At 45.3% G+C, this 17,070-nt stretch overlaps 1 protein-coding gene across 1 annotated transcript in view; it reads left to right on the top strand.

The window, feature by feature from the left end:
- The window catches only part of lyrm4b (LYR motif containing 4), a 44,572-nt gene extending 31,328 nt beyond the window's left edge, over window positions 1-13,244 (top strand). Inside the window, exon 3 of the mRNA XM_087845686.1 lies at window positions 12,865-13,244. Coding sequence (XP_087701812.1) covers window positions 12,865-12,912 — 48 coding nt within the window. The 3' untranslated portion in view covers window positions 12,913-13,244. The remainder of the gene's footprint in view (window positions 1-12,864) is intronic.
- The last annotated feature ends 3,826 nt before the right edge of the window (window positions 13,245-17,070 follow it).

Genomic DNA, 17,070 nt, shown 5'->3' on the forward strand with positions numbered 1-17,070 from the left:
TGTCTCGCTCTCTAATTAGTGTGTGTGTGTGTGTGTGTGTGTCTGTGTGCGCATGTGTGTGTGTGTGTGTGTGTGTGTGTGTGTGAGGCCTTTACGCCACTGCTAAATCCTGTGGCGTGTAATTCGTCCTTTATCTTTTCCGTCATTTCTTGATGGCGGATCTTGAACGGTGACGACTAATAGGTTGCAAATGTGCTGAGTGGGCGGGGCTTCTTGTATTATTACAGCCAGTTAACAAGACGATATGCCAGTGTTTGTTAAAGCTGGTGGGCGGAGCCTAGAGTAAAGGGGATTTCCAAGGTCACCCGCACAGTGACAGTAAATGAGAAGTGTAAACGAAGACGTCCCATTGGTCCGTTTTCGAGATGTCTGGCGCTCAAAACTGGCAGGATGAGCTGTGTGTGTGTGTGTGTGTGTGTGTGTGTCTGTGTGTGTGTGTCTGTGAGTGTCTGTGCGTGTGTGTGTGTGTGTGTGTCTGTCTGTGTGTGTGTGTGTGTGTGTGTGTGTGTGTGTCTTCAGAGGTGCAGTATCAGTGTCTGGGGGTGTACCGTCATGGCAGCCTGTGTTCACACAGCATCGCTGAGCCACTCGGCCTCTTTTTCTTATAAAATATCAAATTGAATAGAATCAAAGTTCATCATTTTGGCCAATTTCCCCTTTAATTTGACTTTTGTTGGGCTGTAAAGTTAGCGATGGTTTTAGAAATCGTTTTTATTATCTTTCTGTGTTTTGGGGAGAATGACGAGCAGCATTTCTGCACCTGAAAGATGACCGCAGTTCCTCTGTCGTCCACTAGAGGCTGCAGCAGTGAGTCAGTCCCCATAGACTTCCATGTTAAAGCGAGGCGCTGCAGTCCAGCCCGTGCTCGAGCAGCTCAGAGAACTTCCTTCAGCAGTGATGCTTTCCTGTGTGATGTTCTCAGTCTCTGTCATCACTGTGGACCGATTACGTTGCTTCGGCTCGTTGAGGTTTGCAGCGTTGGTTCATGCACAGCTCTCTGAGCTCTGCACAGCAGCTCCGTTCTCTCCTCTTTCAGCCTGTTGCAGATCTGCTCCTGCGCTCGGATCCCTGTCTGTTCCAGCAGTCTTTGTTCAGATGCAGCTCTGCAAACTTGAGCCACGCTGCCATGACCTTTAACCTTTAACATGCTGACCGAGGCCTGATCTGACCTCACTGTGAATTTGCTGCAACATCCACACAGACGGAGTGGACGTAGCTGTGTGCATTAAGAAGCAGCGTCTGATGTGAGTGATGTGGGCCGGTTCAGTAAGCCTGCAGGTGTAAACGTGCACGTGATCACACGCGATGTCACATCATTCACAGGTGATATCGAGGATATCCATCCGCCCCCGAGCAGACGGCACAAAAGAGTTTAAAATTGATCTTTTGTGTCGATGCAGGCGGACCCCACCTCCACAGCGTTTGGGTGAGAAAGTGATTCATTCCTCTGACAAATAAATTTTCTTCTTTTATTCCCAACCTTATAAAAAAGGACTTAAAACAAGGGGGGGAGGGGTTCAGGGGAAACGGCCTGCGGCGCTCCTAAACACTCATGAATGCTTAACGAGGACGCGGAGACTGTGGCACTGTGGGAAACGAACACGGGACGTTTCACCAGCACGCCGCCGTCGCTCGCGTCTCGCACACAGAGCAGCGAGTTACGGCGGCAGGATGGAGAAGAAAAGACTGAAACAGACGGGGAACAAAACAAGAGGATCTGACAGTGCAGACACACACACACACACACACACACACACACTCAGCTGGGCAGCAGAAGGGAAATTAAGGGAGGCAGGGAGGGACAAATGAGGGCGACGGGGGTTCAAGGGAAGAATCACAGTGGAGGAATGTGATTGGCTGGATCGGCACAAAACGAAGCTGCAGGTCGTTTCAGATTCAGAGCCGCCGACCTTCGAAACACTACCCACCATGCTGATGTGTCCTTGAGCAAGGCGCTGAAGCCCCGCCCGCAGTGATCAGAGACGGCGTGCAGGAGATTTAAAGCTTCGGTTGAGCGAGCCTCCGAGCTCCTGCCGCCTCAAAACATGGACACGCCGTCCAGGCCTGAGAGAGACGCTGAAGGAGCGCCTCATTTAAAATGTCCAGCAGGGGGCGACACCTCTAGCTATAATAGAAGTCAAACTGCTCTTTTCGTCCCCTCGCTCATCACCCAGGCTTTAAAACGCCAACATTGAACCTCATCTCGAGTGTCCACGGCAGGACTTCGCTGTGAGACGCTCGTCTCAAAGTCTTCAGCGTTTTTTTGGATAGATTCTAAAAATAAAACAAGCTTTAATCCACATCAGGTCCACGCTGGTCTACACGGACACGTAACAAACTGGTACCAACCCCAACCGAGACCAGCTCACACCTCCATCTTCATCTCTAAACCATCAACAGTCAGCTGGTCGAAGATAAACTCCCAACAGCCAAACCCCACAGATACAAAGGTTCATACGAAGGTTTTTGGAGGCTGAGGACAGGACCAGGATGTGGCTGCTGTCAGGGCAAGAAACCGACTCTTTAAACAGCGTGACGTTACGAAGGAGCCAATCAGAGGCAGATATCTGATGATGAAAGCCAATCAGACGAAGAGGGGACACAGGTCTGTGACAGTGAGCTCGAATCTCAGAGGAAATGTCGCTTCTTTATATATAACCTTAATTAAGGCTGGATGATTATCACATCTTTGTGTCAAAGGAAAACTGCTCTTCGTTGTTGATGTGAACTCAACAGAAGAAAGGATCAGGGTTTTAATAGTTTTGCAATTTTCATTAGTTTTTATTTTTATTTAGTTTTGACTTCAGATTTTCAATTTTATATCAGTTTTAATTAGTTTTTACCAATTGTTTGCTAGTTTAGTTTAGTTTTTATTTTTTTGAAAATCCTTAGTTTCAGTTTAGTTTTGATTATTTTCAGTTATAGTTTTAGTTGTGTTTGCAATAATTAAGTGTAACAAAATCCCAGTTTCATCATATCAGTCATTCTGCTTATCCTTGGGTATGTTGCTATTCCAGCTACCATACTGCACCCTGGACAGGTCGCCTGTCTGTCGCAGGGCTAACACGCAGAGACAGACAACTCACATTCCCACCTATGGGTTCTTTAAATAAATAAATAAAGGCAGATGAACAACCATTGATACCAGGCAACTATAAAATGTATATCTTGGCCCCAATGAGACTATTAACTCTCGCAGCACCGGGTGTTCGTAATTTTGGTTCAAGTGAATTGATAAACTTTTTGAAGGTAATTGACTCACACAGTTGTGTAGATATCCCCGTCCTGTTGTCTCGGGATGCATCACGCTGCCTTGCCTGGGGTTAGCTTCTGTTTTCTGGGGATGAGGGTTGAGTGTGCTCCCTTACCTTCTCAAGCTAAGCTAGGTTAGCCTTCTTGTGTGAGCTTTTCAAGTGCACTTTAAGGTTTGTGGGGTTTTTTCCCTTTAGAAATGTCCCTCATAATTTGTCTGTTTCCACTACAAGACACTTGCTTTATCCAAAACACAGTCATATTCAAAGTAATCCCAAATTGGACTCTGGCTCCCGACTTTTCCTGACATGATTCTGCGCGTGGACGGAGCAGCGACACAGACGACTCGACTAACGTGCTGCCCCCTGCTGGCATAATGAGACACAGCAAGAAAAAAATCTGGAAACTAAACTTCATTTTCACCCTTGACTCTTGTATGACACGCACACATCAATGAAAACTAAACACATTTTTGCTATAAATTCAGTTAATTTTAGTTAGTTTTGTGAACACTCATTATAGTTTTAGTTAGTTTTCCTTTTTTTGTTTTTATTTTTATTTCCGTTAACGAAAATGTTTTTTCACTTCTAGTTTTCGTTATTTCGTTAGTTTTCGTTAACGATAATAACCTTGGAAAGGATAAATGATAAAACCAACCTCCTGCAGGATGGACGTGACCGAAGGCCGAGCGTGTCTCTCTGCTGGCCCCTCCATGTTTAGTGTCCAGCGCCGGTTTTGCCTCTGAGCGAGGGGATGGCGTGCGTTTAGTCCGGGAAGTTTTCCTTTACTGGACGCTTATCCTTGGCCTTTGGTGTGTCCGTGAGCTGGATGGGTACACCGATGCGCGGCCTCAGTTTTATGGACGACTGAGTTGATGTTGCACGGCTCCCGGAACGAGCTCCTCGCCTTCTGTCTTGTTGTTGTCTTTGTGTCTTTCTTGTTCAGGAGACCTCGCACTGCACACTGCAGGGAACAGCTGTGATTGGCTCGTGCAGGCGTGTGGTCAGGCCCTGATTTAGTCAGCGCTTCATTTGCTTTTGCATTCTGTTGCTGGAGTGGGAAATGCGCGAATCCAAAATCCAGATCGAGATTAAATTGGTGTTAATGGTGCGGCTCCAGTCTGCATGCAGTCTGCTTAAAGCTGCCACACGGATAATCTGCATGTTTCTAACGTGCACTGAGGAACCGGCCAGCTCAGCCAGGCTTCCTCTGGAGAAATAACAGGAAAGTGCTGAACAGAGTAAACTGTATGTGTTTTGGTTCTGAGCTTCAGGCGATGAAGTTTATGTAAACTGATAAACCTCCTGGAAGAGCCCAGCGAGAGAGAGAGGGCGCCACAGAGAGGGAGGAATGAAAGCAGATGAAAGTTTGAACTTGATGGAAGACGCTCCCGTTAATTGTCTCGAGCTCCTTCTTCTTTCTTTCAGTCTTCGTTCGTCTGATCTAAACGCCTTCGTCTTCGGCGTGTCGTGTGGAAGCGGTGACGGAGTGGCTTCACCTCTCCACACATGATGCACCTGAAGTTTACATCATCTGATGCAAAAGATTTCACACAGTAATGAACCCTAACGTCTTTGTTTCTGTGGCAACCGTGCGGCCAGAAAGAAACTCGCCAGCCACGCAGATATTTGTGTGTTTTGAATATCGGCGCGTGTAAATAGTGGTGAAGTGTTTATATTTCTTTGACATTGACATTTGAAAGTAGAAGATGAACTCGCTCAACCGAACTTTGTCTGCAGTCCGTCGGGATGGAAATGTGGTGATCTCGGTCAGGCTGTGGTTACATAAAGGACTGCGAGGGAGGTTCAGTAATCAGATGACCCTGGATGAGCAGCTTAAAACAAAAGACTGTAATTAAAGGGAAAAAATCACTGTGTGTATTCAAACCAAGCTGGAACCTCCAGTGAGCACAGAAGTGGATCAGTCCCCACAGACTTTGGGTTAACTGAAGGAGATTATCTGACAGGCCGTCTCGCCTACAACCACAGTCAGATCAGGGGAGAAAGCCACGCCCCTCAGGGTTCCTGAGGTCTCCTTTACAGACAGGGTGACGACCTCGGCCATTCAGACTAAAGGTGGTTCGAGTAAAGATAAGATGCCTCCATGAAACCTCCTGGGCTTGGTGTTTCAGTCACGCCGTACCAAGAAGAGACCCGGGCACAGTGGAGACGTCATCTTTAAAGAGGAGTTTATTCAGCTGACCAATCAAACTGTTAGCTGATAACTTGCTCTGCACCTTTTCCTCACCTGCTGGTGAGGTTTGAAAGTGCAGGTGGTTCGCTGTGGCTTCATCCATGTTTGATATAAAGTCTGTGGTCTTTGAGGTCAAAGGGCACCAGGACTACATATCCAGACATTGGTTAGTGTCATCAGCAGTGTCCCTGCTGTGGTTCATTGGTTACTTTCTTAGGCTAAAACTGTGCATGTGATGAAATGAACATGTCGAACACTAAAAATAACCTCTAGGAAACTTGAATGAGCTTTAGCAGAGACTGCAGCAGCCTGATCGGGGAGATTGGTGGTTTGGCCGTGGCTCTGTTTTCTTTCCTCCTGCGGCGTGACTTTCAGGACTAAATGTTTATCCGAGGCGCTGGTGTTCAGAGAGTTAAATGTGTTTTTGCTGCCTGCTGCTCTGCTCTCATCTCCTGACAAATGGAAAGTCTGAAACAGCATGGAGCGCTCCTTATGCTCAGTTTATTATCTACCTGAACACCTCTCATCCTCCGGCTTCCCTCGCTCTCCATCTCTTTCTCTCCGGCACTCGGAAGCCTCCATGAATTTCAGTTTGACAGCGTCGTGACGTCCGAGGCCCTCTGTCTTTTCATCTTTCTTCCCCTGTTTTCTCTCCCTCACAGGAGAAAACCTCATTTTGTGTTTGAGCTGCTCTGCTGGCCACCTCCAGGTTTCCCTCCGTCGCTTCATCTCTTTCCTCCCACTTTCAGCGGCTCTTTAACTTCGATTTTTGCCGTCTCCTGCTGTTCAGGGCAGCATTTCTTTTTTAACCGCACACCACTGTGGAGGATTTTCACCGAGATTAGCAGCTATTTCCACAGTTTCACCATCCGCCCACCATCCAGGGATACAGCATAGTACAACATCCCAAATTATTTTTGGGTGTTGTTAATGCAAACATGCCCAGCCCACTTACCATGTTAGGACGGCAGCTGGTGTCTGTAAAGGCAGAAGGAAACCACAGATACTCTCCTTTGCTGTCGAGATCCCGTGTCCGAAATCGCGATTGATTGAGAAGTCTATTTTTGGTAACCGAACTATAAAGTTAAACAGCAAACATGAGGAAGACTCGTTCTGTTTTTAGAGTGTTGATCCCAGTAAAGGAGTTTTTGGATGTGCCTCACACACCATCTGTCTGCTGTTTAATATCACCCCAAACAACAGCCTCCTAAATGAAAATCATTTTCTGTAGAAAAAGGTATAATGTTTATAAATGGTGGATTAACTGCAGGCTTCTCATAGCTGTTTATTGTATATTTTAGGATAAAACCACAGGTTGTTTGATGTTTATTGGCTTTAACCGTCATAAATAAGACAGATATTTTTTTTTATCTCTGTGTTAGTTTTGCAACCAGCACATGGCTCTGTAGTGTGGTGGATTACACATTCGCTGAGCAAGCTCGTTCAATTCAAGGCAAGGACACAAATCCCCTAAATGGTTTGTGTCACGAAGGGCATTCGGTATAAAACTCCTGTAAAAGCCAATATGCACATCTACCTGCTACAGCGACCACCACATAGACACCAACAGATTAGCCCGAAGTACCTTTGTTTACTTTGAAAGTAATGCCAGGTTTATACTAGATGCCAACTTTAAAACAGCAACCTGCAAGACTTCTCTGCTAGGTTCAGACTCTGAAGAGTTCTCGGTTTGGTTTAGACCCCGAAGAGTTCTCGGTTAATTTTAGACCCTGAAGAGTTCTTGGTTTGGTTTAGACTCTGAAGAGTTCTCGGTTAATTTTAGACCCTGAAGAGTTCTCGGTTAATTTTAGACCCTGAAGAGTTCTCAATTAATTTTAGACCCTGAAGAGTTCTCAATTAATTTTAGACTCTGAAGAGTTCTTGGTTTGGTTTAGACTCTGAAGAGTTCTCAATTAATTTTAGACCCTGAAGAGTTCTCGGTTAATTTTAGACTCTGAAGAGTTCTCAATTAATTTTAGACTCTGAAGAGTTCTTGGTTTGGTTTAGACTCTGAACAGTTCTCAATTAATTTTAGACCCTGAAGAGTTCTCGGTTAATTTTAGACTCTGAAGAGTTCTCTGTTAATTTTAGACCCTGAAGAGTTCTCGGTTAATTTTAGACCCTGAAGAGTTCTTGGTTTGGTTTAGACTCTGAAGAGTTCTTGGTTTGGTTTAGACTCTGAAGAGTTCTTGGTTTGGTTTAGACCCTGAAGAGTTCTCGGTTTGGTTTAGACCCTGAAGAGTTCGTGGTTTGGTTCAGACTCTGAAGAGTTCTCGATTAATTTTAGACTCTGAAGAGTTCTCGGTTTGGTTTAGACCCTGAAGAGTTCTCGGTTTGGTTTAGACCCTGAAGAGTTCTTAGTTTGGTTTAGACTCTGAAGAGTTCTCGATTAATTTTAGACTCTGAAGAGTTCTCGGTTTGGTTTAGACTCTGAAGAGTTCTCGGTTCATTTTAGACTCTGAAGAGTTCTCGGTTAATTTTAGACCCTGAAGAGTTCTCGGTTGATTTTAGACCCTGAAGAGTTCTTGGTTTGGTTTAGACTCTGAAGAGTTCTCGGTTCATTTTAGACTCTGAAGAGTTCTCGGTTAATTTTAGACCCTGAAGAGTTCTCGGTTTGGTTTAGACTCTGAAGAGTTCTCGGTTCATTTTAGACTCTGAAGAGTTCTCGGTTAATTTTAGACCCTGAAGAGTTCGTGGTTTGGTTCAGACTCTGAAGAGTTCTCGATTAATTTTAGACTCTGAAGAGTTCTCGGTTTGGTTTAGACCCTGAAGAGTTCTTAGTTTGGTTTAGACTCTGAAGAGTTCTCGATTAATTTTAGACTCTGAAGAGTTCTCGGTTCATTTTAGACTCTGAAGAGTTCTCGGTTAATTTTAGACCCTGAAGAGTTCTCGGTTGATTTTAGACCCTGAAGAGTTCTTGGTTTGGTTTAGACTCTGAAGAGTTCTCGATTAATTTTAGACTCTGAAGAGTAGTTCTCTGTTAATTTTAGACCCTGAAGAGTTCTCGGTTAATTTTAGACTCTGAAGAGTTCTCTGTTAATTTTAGACTCTGAAGAGTTCTCGGTTAATTTTAGACCCCGAAGAGTTCTCGGTTAATTTGAGACTCTGAAGAGTAGTTCTCTGTTAATTTTAGACCCTGAAGAGTTCTCGGTTAATTTTAGACTCTGAAGAGTTCTCTGTTAATTTTAGACTCTGAAGAGTTCTCGGTTAATTTTAGACCCCGAAGAGTTCTCGGTTAATTTGAGACTCTGAAGAATTCTCAGTTTGGGTTAGGTTTCAAAGACTTTTCTTGGGTTTTTTGTTTTGTTAGTTAATTGGTTTGTTTTTGATTTGTTTTGTTAGGATAAGATGGGTTTTGGGTTCAATTACTTGTCTCATTTTGACAGTCTAACAGTTTTGTAGCAGGGCCTTCGCTGATTGTTACATGATGACAGGAGCTCCTGGGCTCTAAAACACATCTATTTAAATGATGGCTGGTACCATCTCAGTCAGCTCTTTAAAGATTAGCATCATAGACACAAACATGTATTCATGTTGTGTTCAGCTCGTTGTTTCAGAACAACGTATATTTTATTTCGTTTTACTGAATGATGTTTGTTGGTGCGTTTGAGATTTCTCACTCTGAGCCTTTTTCGTTGAATACGAATGAGAGAGATTTGTTGCACATTTGTCCCTGTGTGCAGCTTTGATGGTTAACTGCACCTTTCATAGACCGTTATGAATATGGATGTGGTTCCATTTGACTTGACGAGGCTCGATTAAGTTTAGAGCACATGTCTGGATTGCAGAGACGCTGTCAGAGCAGCAGCTGTGATATTTCAGACTTGGCATACGGAGGCTCTTCATTCAGTCCTCCTCAGTCTGCCGTGCGAGCTGGATCGAGTGCAGCAGTGTGATGTTAATCTTACACCTCCTGCCTGGTGGGAGTGGGACTGAAGGTCAGCCAGTCACGACTCAGCAGGGAGAGAGGAGTGCGTGCTCATGGTTTCCATACGGCTCCCACTTGTTCTGTGTGAGCGGGTTTGAAGCTGAGCCGATGGATTTGAAGGTATATGAGGAAGGCTAAGTTTAGCTTCCCATTATAACTCTCATCACTGTGATTGTCTTTATGTAGGAGAGAGCTCTCAGGAGGCTTCGGCGTGCCAAGCCTCGCTGCATATGTTTTACAGAATCCTCATATCTTTCTAAATGAATGATAATGAAAACTCGAATTCAGTTTTATTTAAATGTGGTGCTTCACAGTGAGACAAAGACCCTGAAGCATCAGCGACAGAACCCCGATGATCAGACGAGCCTCGTTAACAGGAGTAGACCTCCAATAGAACCGAGCTCAGGGAGGGGCGGCCTTCCACTGAGGCCGCTGTGGCAGGTCGGGGGAAGAAGAGGAGCTTATCATAGTGGACAGATATCAGAGCTGGAGCTGTGGTTCGAACAGCACCAAGTCCGGGAACAGGAAGAGGAAACATTCAAAAGTGCAGCCGTGCACACCTCTGGGAACCAAGCTGAGCTCCTTGGTAGTTAAAGGTGCAGGTGTGAGCTGATTACACCGGGACCCTTACATCAGTGTCTGACAACGGCAATCTGGAGCAGCAACAGATCGAACCATCAACAGATCGAACCATCAACCTCCCAGAGAAGGTTGGGATTGGAGGAGATGATGGGTCTGAACAAGCCAATCACAGCCGCTGTGGTCTGCATCGATGTGATGTGTAGTTACTTTACATGAACAGTTTAGTTTCACGCAGAAGATGAAATGTTGTTCTGCTCGTGAAACACTTCCTGTTACAGACAGAGCGCGCCGCGGCACATCGCGTCGTAACATCTTAGGATGACAGTTAACAGCAGATGTTAGTGTTCCTAATAAAGTGGCAATCAGCCATAAATGTCGTTTCTGACGTGAGGTTAAGATCAGTGGAGGCGTGGCCTGATGGCCTTTCCTCACCAGCAGCCCCTGAACTCACCGTGAGCCTGAGTTTCCCAGCATGCTCTGCTTTCATGAACCCTGCAGTTTGAACTGGGAGACAACGGTGAAGCATTACTGGGTTTACTGGTGTTTATTTGGAGCTGCTCTCCTTCTATTATTCATGAAGGGACGGCAGCTGAAGGAGAGACGGATGTGAGCAGATGTGAAACGCAGGAGAGCGAGCGGCTCAGACACGACGAGAGCGAGCAAGGCCGTCCCTTTGTTCGAGCTCAGCCGCAACAATTTACATGAGAGCCAAGCCTCCTCGCAGCCGATTGGCTCACAGAGCCTCCCGCCTCATCTCGCCTCACCACCACCACTACACCACCCCCCCTCCCTCCTACACCACGCTTCAGCCAATCAGGACCTCACACACTCTGACCGGGCGAGCGAGGGGCTCCTCTGATGGAGAGAAAGTAAAAGAGAGGGTTTTTTTATTTGTGGTGTATGCGGGGGGAGGGGGGGGGTGCTAATAGATGAGCTGGAGGGAGGTGCAGGGGACAGTTGTCTGTGGAGTGATTGTGCCCCCTGGTGGTGCTGCAGAGGAATAACCACACACATAGACGATCCCATCACGGGAACGCCGTTAATCCTGTAAGCTTTAGACATGAGACAACGATCCATGAGCTCTTTAATCAGGTAATCAATCAATTAATCAATCACTTAATCAGTCAGCAGCACTTCACAGATGGCAGACTCAACAACATGTCCTCATAATCAATTTAAAGTCAGTCAAAAGGTGAAACATCAAAGTTTCACATCAGTTTTAATTTAAATCTTAAGTGATCAGTATTATAGAATTAATCCATAAATAAATCATTTATAAAATATAATCTAAATAAAATAAAACCATGTAAATGAAGAAATGACTTAAAGAATAAAAACCCAGAAAGAAAGAATAACGTGAAATAAAGTTTGAGTGATTCTAACAAACAAAGTGAATCAGAGATCGTTTCATAAACCTACAGCCGTCTTTCCTTCGCTGCACTCGCTCTTCAGTGCACCGGGAGTGTGTGAGCTCGGTAACTGCGAGAGGTCACGGGCTGATCAAATGTCACAACGTGCAGCCCGTTCTGCACTCAGTCTCACTACCAGCTGTCGTTCAGGATCTGCTGCTCTGTCCTCGAGCGTCCAGTGAACTCAGCGTTCGGGCAGAACGTCCGAGTGTTCTGGGCCACGCTGTGCCGCTCCGCTGTGCTTCAGCACAGATAAACACAAAATCAATCATGAACTGTGGCTCCAACACACATACACACTGCACACACACACACACACACACACTGCACACGTACAGACAGTCCAGCTGTCCACACTCTACTATAATTGGCTCTTCTATTTGACAACAGAGTTCAGCTCAGCACTGTTGACATAACACAGCAATGAGGCTCTCTGGGCATGAAACACACACACAGACACACACACAGGGTTGCAGAGCTCGGTCTGTGGGTCTGAGCCTGACCCTGAGGGGATATTTCCACGTCTGCGTCGATGATTCAGACGAGGTTAACCCTTTAAAACCGGTCAGAGCAGCACGCTCTGTTTTGCGTAACTATTTTTAAATCCTGGTAGCACTGCAACCACGTGAGCTAGCGCAATAATTTTTTTTGCATATGAAACCGGAGGAGTTGTACTTACATCTTATGCCATCAGCTTGTCCTCGGTCACAGTTTCCTTCCACATATAACTTTGCAAAAACTGCATAAAAAGCACTTGCAGCAACAAAAACATAATATTCCAGAAACACGCTTTGCCGATCAGATCAGCTGTTCGTAACACTTCCTACGTCCATCAGCGCGAACTATCGCATGTCCGCCATGACCTGCCCGAAACCAGAAGTGACGTCATTTTGCAGAAATGTAGTTTTTTACCATCAAGGCCTCATGAGCCTATACTGGTGTTTTTAAAAGTTATCTTTGACTTTATGACTTTCTGTGTGGTTTCTGGGATGCTTAGGACTCATATTGCACTGCTGGAAATAGTTTATTTTGATGCATATGCTGCTTTTTTGCAAATTTGCATTATAATAATTATTTTCGTTTTTCCTGCAGTATATAAAAATTGGTGTATTTCAAAAATAAAACTATGAAAACACTCAAAATAAATTTCCTGTGGTGGGAAACTATTTTGTGCAACTTTTTTGTATTTACAGTTTTGAGGGATAAGCCTCTTAAATTTCTCTAACTAGAAATATATGTTAAAAAACAAAAACGATTTTCAATTTTTTTGTAGTTTGTTGCACTTTTTTGCAATTTATGTAATTACTATGCACTTAATGCAGACATATTATTAAAATTTAGGCTGTAATGGTTGTATTGATGTATAGCAACTTGAAATGCTCCCAAAAATGGCTCCACAGCATGTAAACATATAATATAAGCTCTGGTGGACTTGGTTCTATGGTCGTTCTTAAAGGGTTAATAATAAGTTAAAATCCTTTGATGTTTGTGTCTGTGCAGGTCTCCATAGGGAAGATGTACGAGGCCCAGAAGACTGTGGTCGATTAAGAGGAGGCGGAGTCAGACAGAGTTGACATCAGCGAGCAAATCACTGCCCCGACCTCCAAAAGCAAGAAAACCTGCAGCTCCTCTTCTGGATTAAACTCTTTAATGTCACTGTGAACGGGGGGGGAGAGGGGAGATGCATTATGGGAGATGTAGGAGTGGTGGAGTTTAGTGCTTGAGTTTTGTTTTCTGGGACACACCAATCAGAACGTTTGATGAGTCACGGGTCAGCGATGATGCGTTCACTGAGAAACTGAAACATTCGTAATTAAATTCACTTTAATCAGATTTTGAGTTTAAAAGCTTCCAGATGGAATAAAGATGAATGAAGTGTTCGAGTGTCTGAGTCTGAATCACTGTGTGCACTGACGCAGCGCTCAGCTGTCGCAGGTGAGAGGCGGCACACCTGGACAGGTCGTCCTGCAGCTGCAGGGAGCTGTGGAGCTCAGGGAGAACATGCTCCTCCACCTGCTGCGAGGTGATGGTGCTAACACACCTGGAGTCTGAGCTCTGGGACGTGATTGGTCAGAGCGTCCGTCCTGCTGTCTGAACATGAAGCTGAGCACTCGCACTTCTGACAGGCGACATCACGGCGGCTGAACTCGACCCCTGTGAATCCAGCTGAAACCGGCCAATGAGCTTGTGTTTGAACACACCTGAGTCCAGCTGTGGGCTGAAGCGTGGTCAGTGGGAGGAGGAGGGGCTAATAATAGAGCCTTGTTGGTTTAAGAGTGACCCAGTTCCACAGCGACGCGGCGTGAGAGATCACGTTGCTCAATCTGAGGCCGCCGTTTCATCAGACGAGCACAGGACGCTCCGCCGCCGTTCTGCAGAGACGCCACGTGCACGAGCTGCTTCTGCACACAGGACCTCAGACCCACGGCGCGTTCAGCCAAAATCTACACACCACCTCCGTCATCCTCCACCCCAAGCTCAGGCTTCACATACTCACTCTGCTAAAGACAAAGAAGCAGCCACGATTAGCCAACCAATCACCTCTCAGGCTGAAAGAGGAAGCCGCATCAACTGCACTTCCTCTAATGACCACTAGAGGCTCCAGCAGTGGGTCAGACTTCCAGATTAAAATATACACGTTTACATCCTGATAAAACACTGTTTTAGTCATAGTGATCATTAAGGCTTAACGTTAGCATTATTAACATCAAGGTCAAATTTATTTCTACAGCACGTTTGCAGACGGACGATGCTGCACAAAGTGCTTCACAATATAAAAATGTGATTAAAAAGAAACAATGTAAAACAATAAAAACAATAAAAAACAATGATAGGACAAGAAAAGAATTAAAACAATAACTAAAAGTATTAAAATAAGACAAATGTTTGGGTCAGTGTGTTAGAAGCCAGGACATAAAAATGTCTCTTTAGTCGTGATTTAAATTAAAGTGTTTGTGCAGATCTAATATTTAAAGAGAGACTCTGGGACCTGCCACACAGAAGCATCTGTCACCACGGGATGTGAGATCAGTCCGTGGGATGGACAGCGGTCATTTTGAGCTGGACCTCGTGGTTTTCCCTGGAGCACGAACAGAGAGGAGCTCAGACAGGTAAGAAGAGCTCGGGCGCTAAGAGACTTAAAAACAAAAAGTAAACGTTTAAATTGGATCCTGTAGGCGACAGAGAGAAGCTAACACTGGGGTTATATGCTCTCTATGTTGGGTACCAGTTAGCAGGCGACCATCTGAAGACGATGGATGGAGGCCTGGTCGAGACCATAATGAACTGCAGCAGTGAAACCTGCAGGTAAGGAAAAGGTGAACGACACGTCCGTAGACGTTGGCTGGGAGCTCCGGCTGTCGTAACTGAAAGAAGCAGGACTTGAAATATTTAGGAAGCCAAAAAAGTTGTAAAGGTAACGTTTGAGTTTAAAGCCTCGTGTCCACAGCCTGCAGCAGAGGCTCATGGGTACTGTAGTGTTCGGGGCCTTGCCAGCCTGACAGACAGACCAAATTCTTAAATTGGCTGATTTTCCAGTGGACTCTGGCAGCAGCAGATTATGTGATGATCCAGCTTCGACCGAAACCTTCCTCCATCGCTGGGCGCCGCCGTCCGTGTTGACAGACCAAACAGATGTGCTCAGGTTGGTCAACAGCAGCGGTTCGGGAGGACCTCTGGACTTTGACCCTCGAGGCCACGGCGAGCATCAGACGCTGCGTGTTTGTGCAGCGTTGCTGTGTTCTCGTCAGAGCGGTGAACAAGTCTAGAGCCACCTCTGAATTTGTTCTTGGACCTTCCTGTGACATCTGAAGTGCTCTCCATCATATTTTAATATCTGATTTTAAATCTCCAGGTTGCCGCCTGTAACAGTGATAATGAAAATGATGCATGCTGAGAAAACTTTAGTGAAACGTACATGAAGCTCCAGTCTGGCTGGACATCCGACCTCTTCAGGCAGCGGAGAAAAACTCTTATTTGAGTTCATCGAATAAAGAGTTTCTCTCCTCTGGCAGACGCCAACCGTCAGCGAGCTCCATGATAAGTTTACGGGGTCGAGGTCAGGACTGTGGAAACGCTGCTGAGTCATTCTGTCTGCTGCTCGACCGCCGTGTTTATATACAGAGAGGTTTATAAGTATGGATCTATATTTGTCTCAGTCCATCAGCCTGTTTTCAGTGATCATTGTTTAACTATGTGACCTCAGGCTGTGTCAGTATCTGACCTGTTCAAATATAAAGTCATCCTGTTACAGCAGAAGATTATCAGAATGTTTGAATTTCACTTTACTGCAAAATAAAGCAGAAAAGCTTTAACACTAAAATATAGAAAATGTTGTTTTCATGCTTCACAGGCTGAGATTCACTCACACAAACACAAACACATCAGGAGGTTTGAACCCGAGTCTGCAGATCTGATTTCTGTTCAAGACCCGCTGCTCTGTCAGAGGCTGATGCTTCAGGTTAAAATGCACCAATCACACAGTTATCCTCTAGATATCTGTTGGAAAAGTATTTGATAGATGACATTAAAAACTGACTGCATTCATTATGAACATTCAAACTTTTTGCCATAAAAATGAGCCGCTCCAAAATCCTGCAGCTGGACTGTAAACGGGAGCAAACTGGAATCATTTCATGGAAAAAGGAAACTTTCAGAGCTGCAGACCCAAACATTAACTCTGCAGTCGGACCGCGCCACTGATCTGTGACACGAGGAACTGAAGCCAAACTTCAAGTGGGATCTGAACCTCTGAGAGGAGGCCCAGAGTCACACGCCGACCTGCTCTGACAGGACAAAGACACAAACACTGTCGCGCACTAATGAAGAGCTGATCTGACTGAAGTGTGAAACGTGGCTGCAGCTGAGACTCACTGACATCGCTCGTGTTTGAGCTCAAACACAGAAAAATGAATCCAAACCAGCAGATAAGGGCAGTTTACTTAAGCTGAACTTGAACCTGAGACCCTCACAGCTGTGTCCCTTCTCCAACCCTGCTGAGCTGCTCGCCTATGTCCACAGCAGTGTGGAGGTCCCACTGTGGCAGTGGTGGGAACCATTACAAACTCACTTTCTAGAAACAAGAAGCTGAAAGCTGCATTTGAACCTTCAACCTCAGCTCAGAGCCTCAAACCGATCTGCTCTGATGATGACCCTGACTGAAGCAGGCAACGCCCACTTTAATGTGAGCGCGCTCAGAGGCTGCAGCAGAGCAAAGACAGACGTCTGAAGCACCTCCTGCAGCTGATGGAGAAGCTTCTCTGTGGACGACCTGCACACAAACACACACAACACAAAACTAACACACATGGAAACAGAAACAACGGCCTCAACAAAGGTTGTTGGGTCCAAATAAACACGATGAAACATTTCTGTATGAAAGAAACTCTAAATGCAACCAAAGCACAAAATAAATCAGGATGAATCTGCACACTGAAGAAAAACAAAGACTTCCGGCTTCCAGCGTCACTTTTATTTGTTTCAAAGGACAAAACTGGACATCAGCTTCATTTTTAATCAGGTCACAAAAATCAAACAGTTTCATTACTCTGTGACGTCACACCAAGCCCAAGCGTGACGGAAAATGTCAATATCAAATCATGTCAATGTCAAAATCAGCAGTTAATCCGTCTATTCTTCAAATCAAGAGCGGGAGTCCAAGAGCGGATCGTTGGGTTACCTGTGAAACTGTCAGCAGTTTAAAGCGTC

Source organism: Neolamprologus brichardi, chromosome 9 (assembly GCF_056152115.1).
Source record: "Neolamprologus brichardi isolate AB-2024 chromosome 9, ASM5615211v1, whole genome shotgun sequence".
Lineage (NCBI taxonomy): Eukaryota > Metazoa > Chordata > Actinopteri > Cichliformes > Cichlidae > Neolamprologus > Neolamprologus brichardi.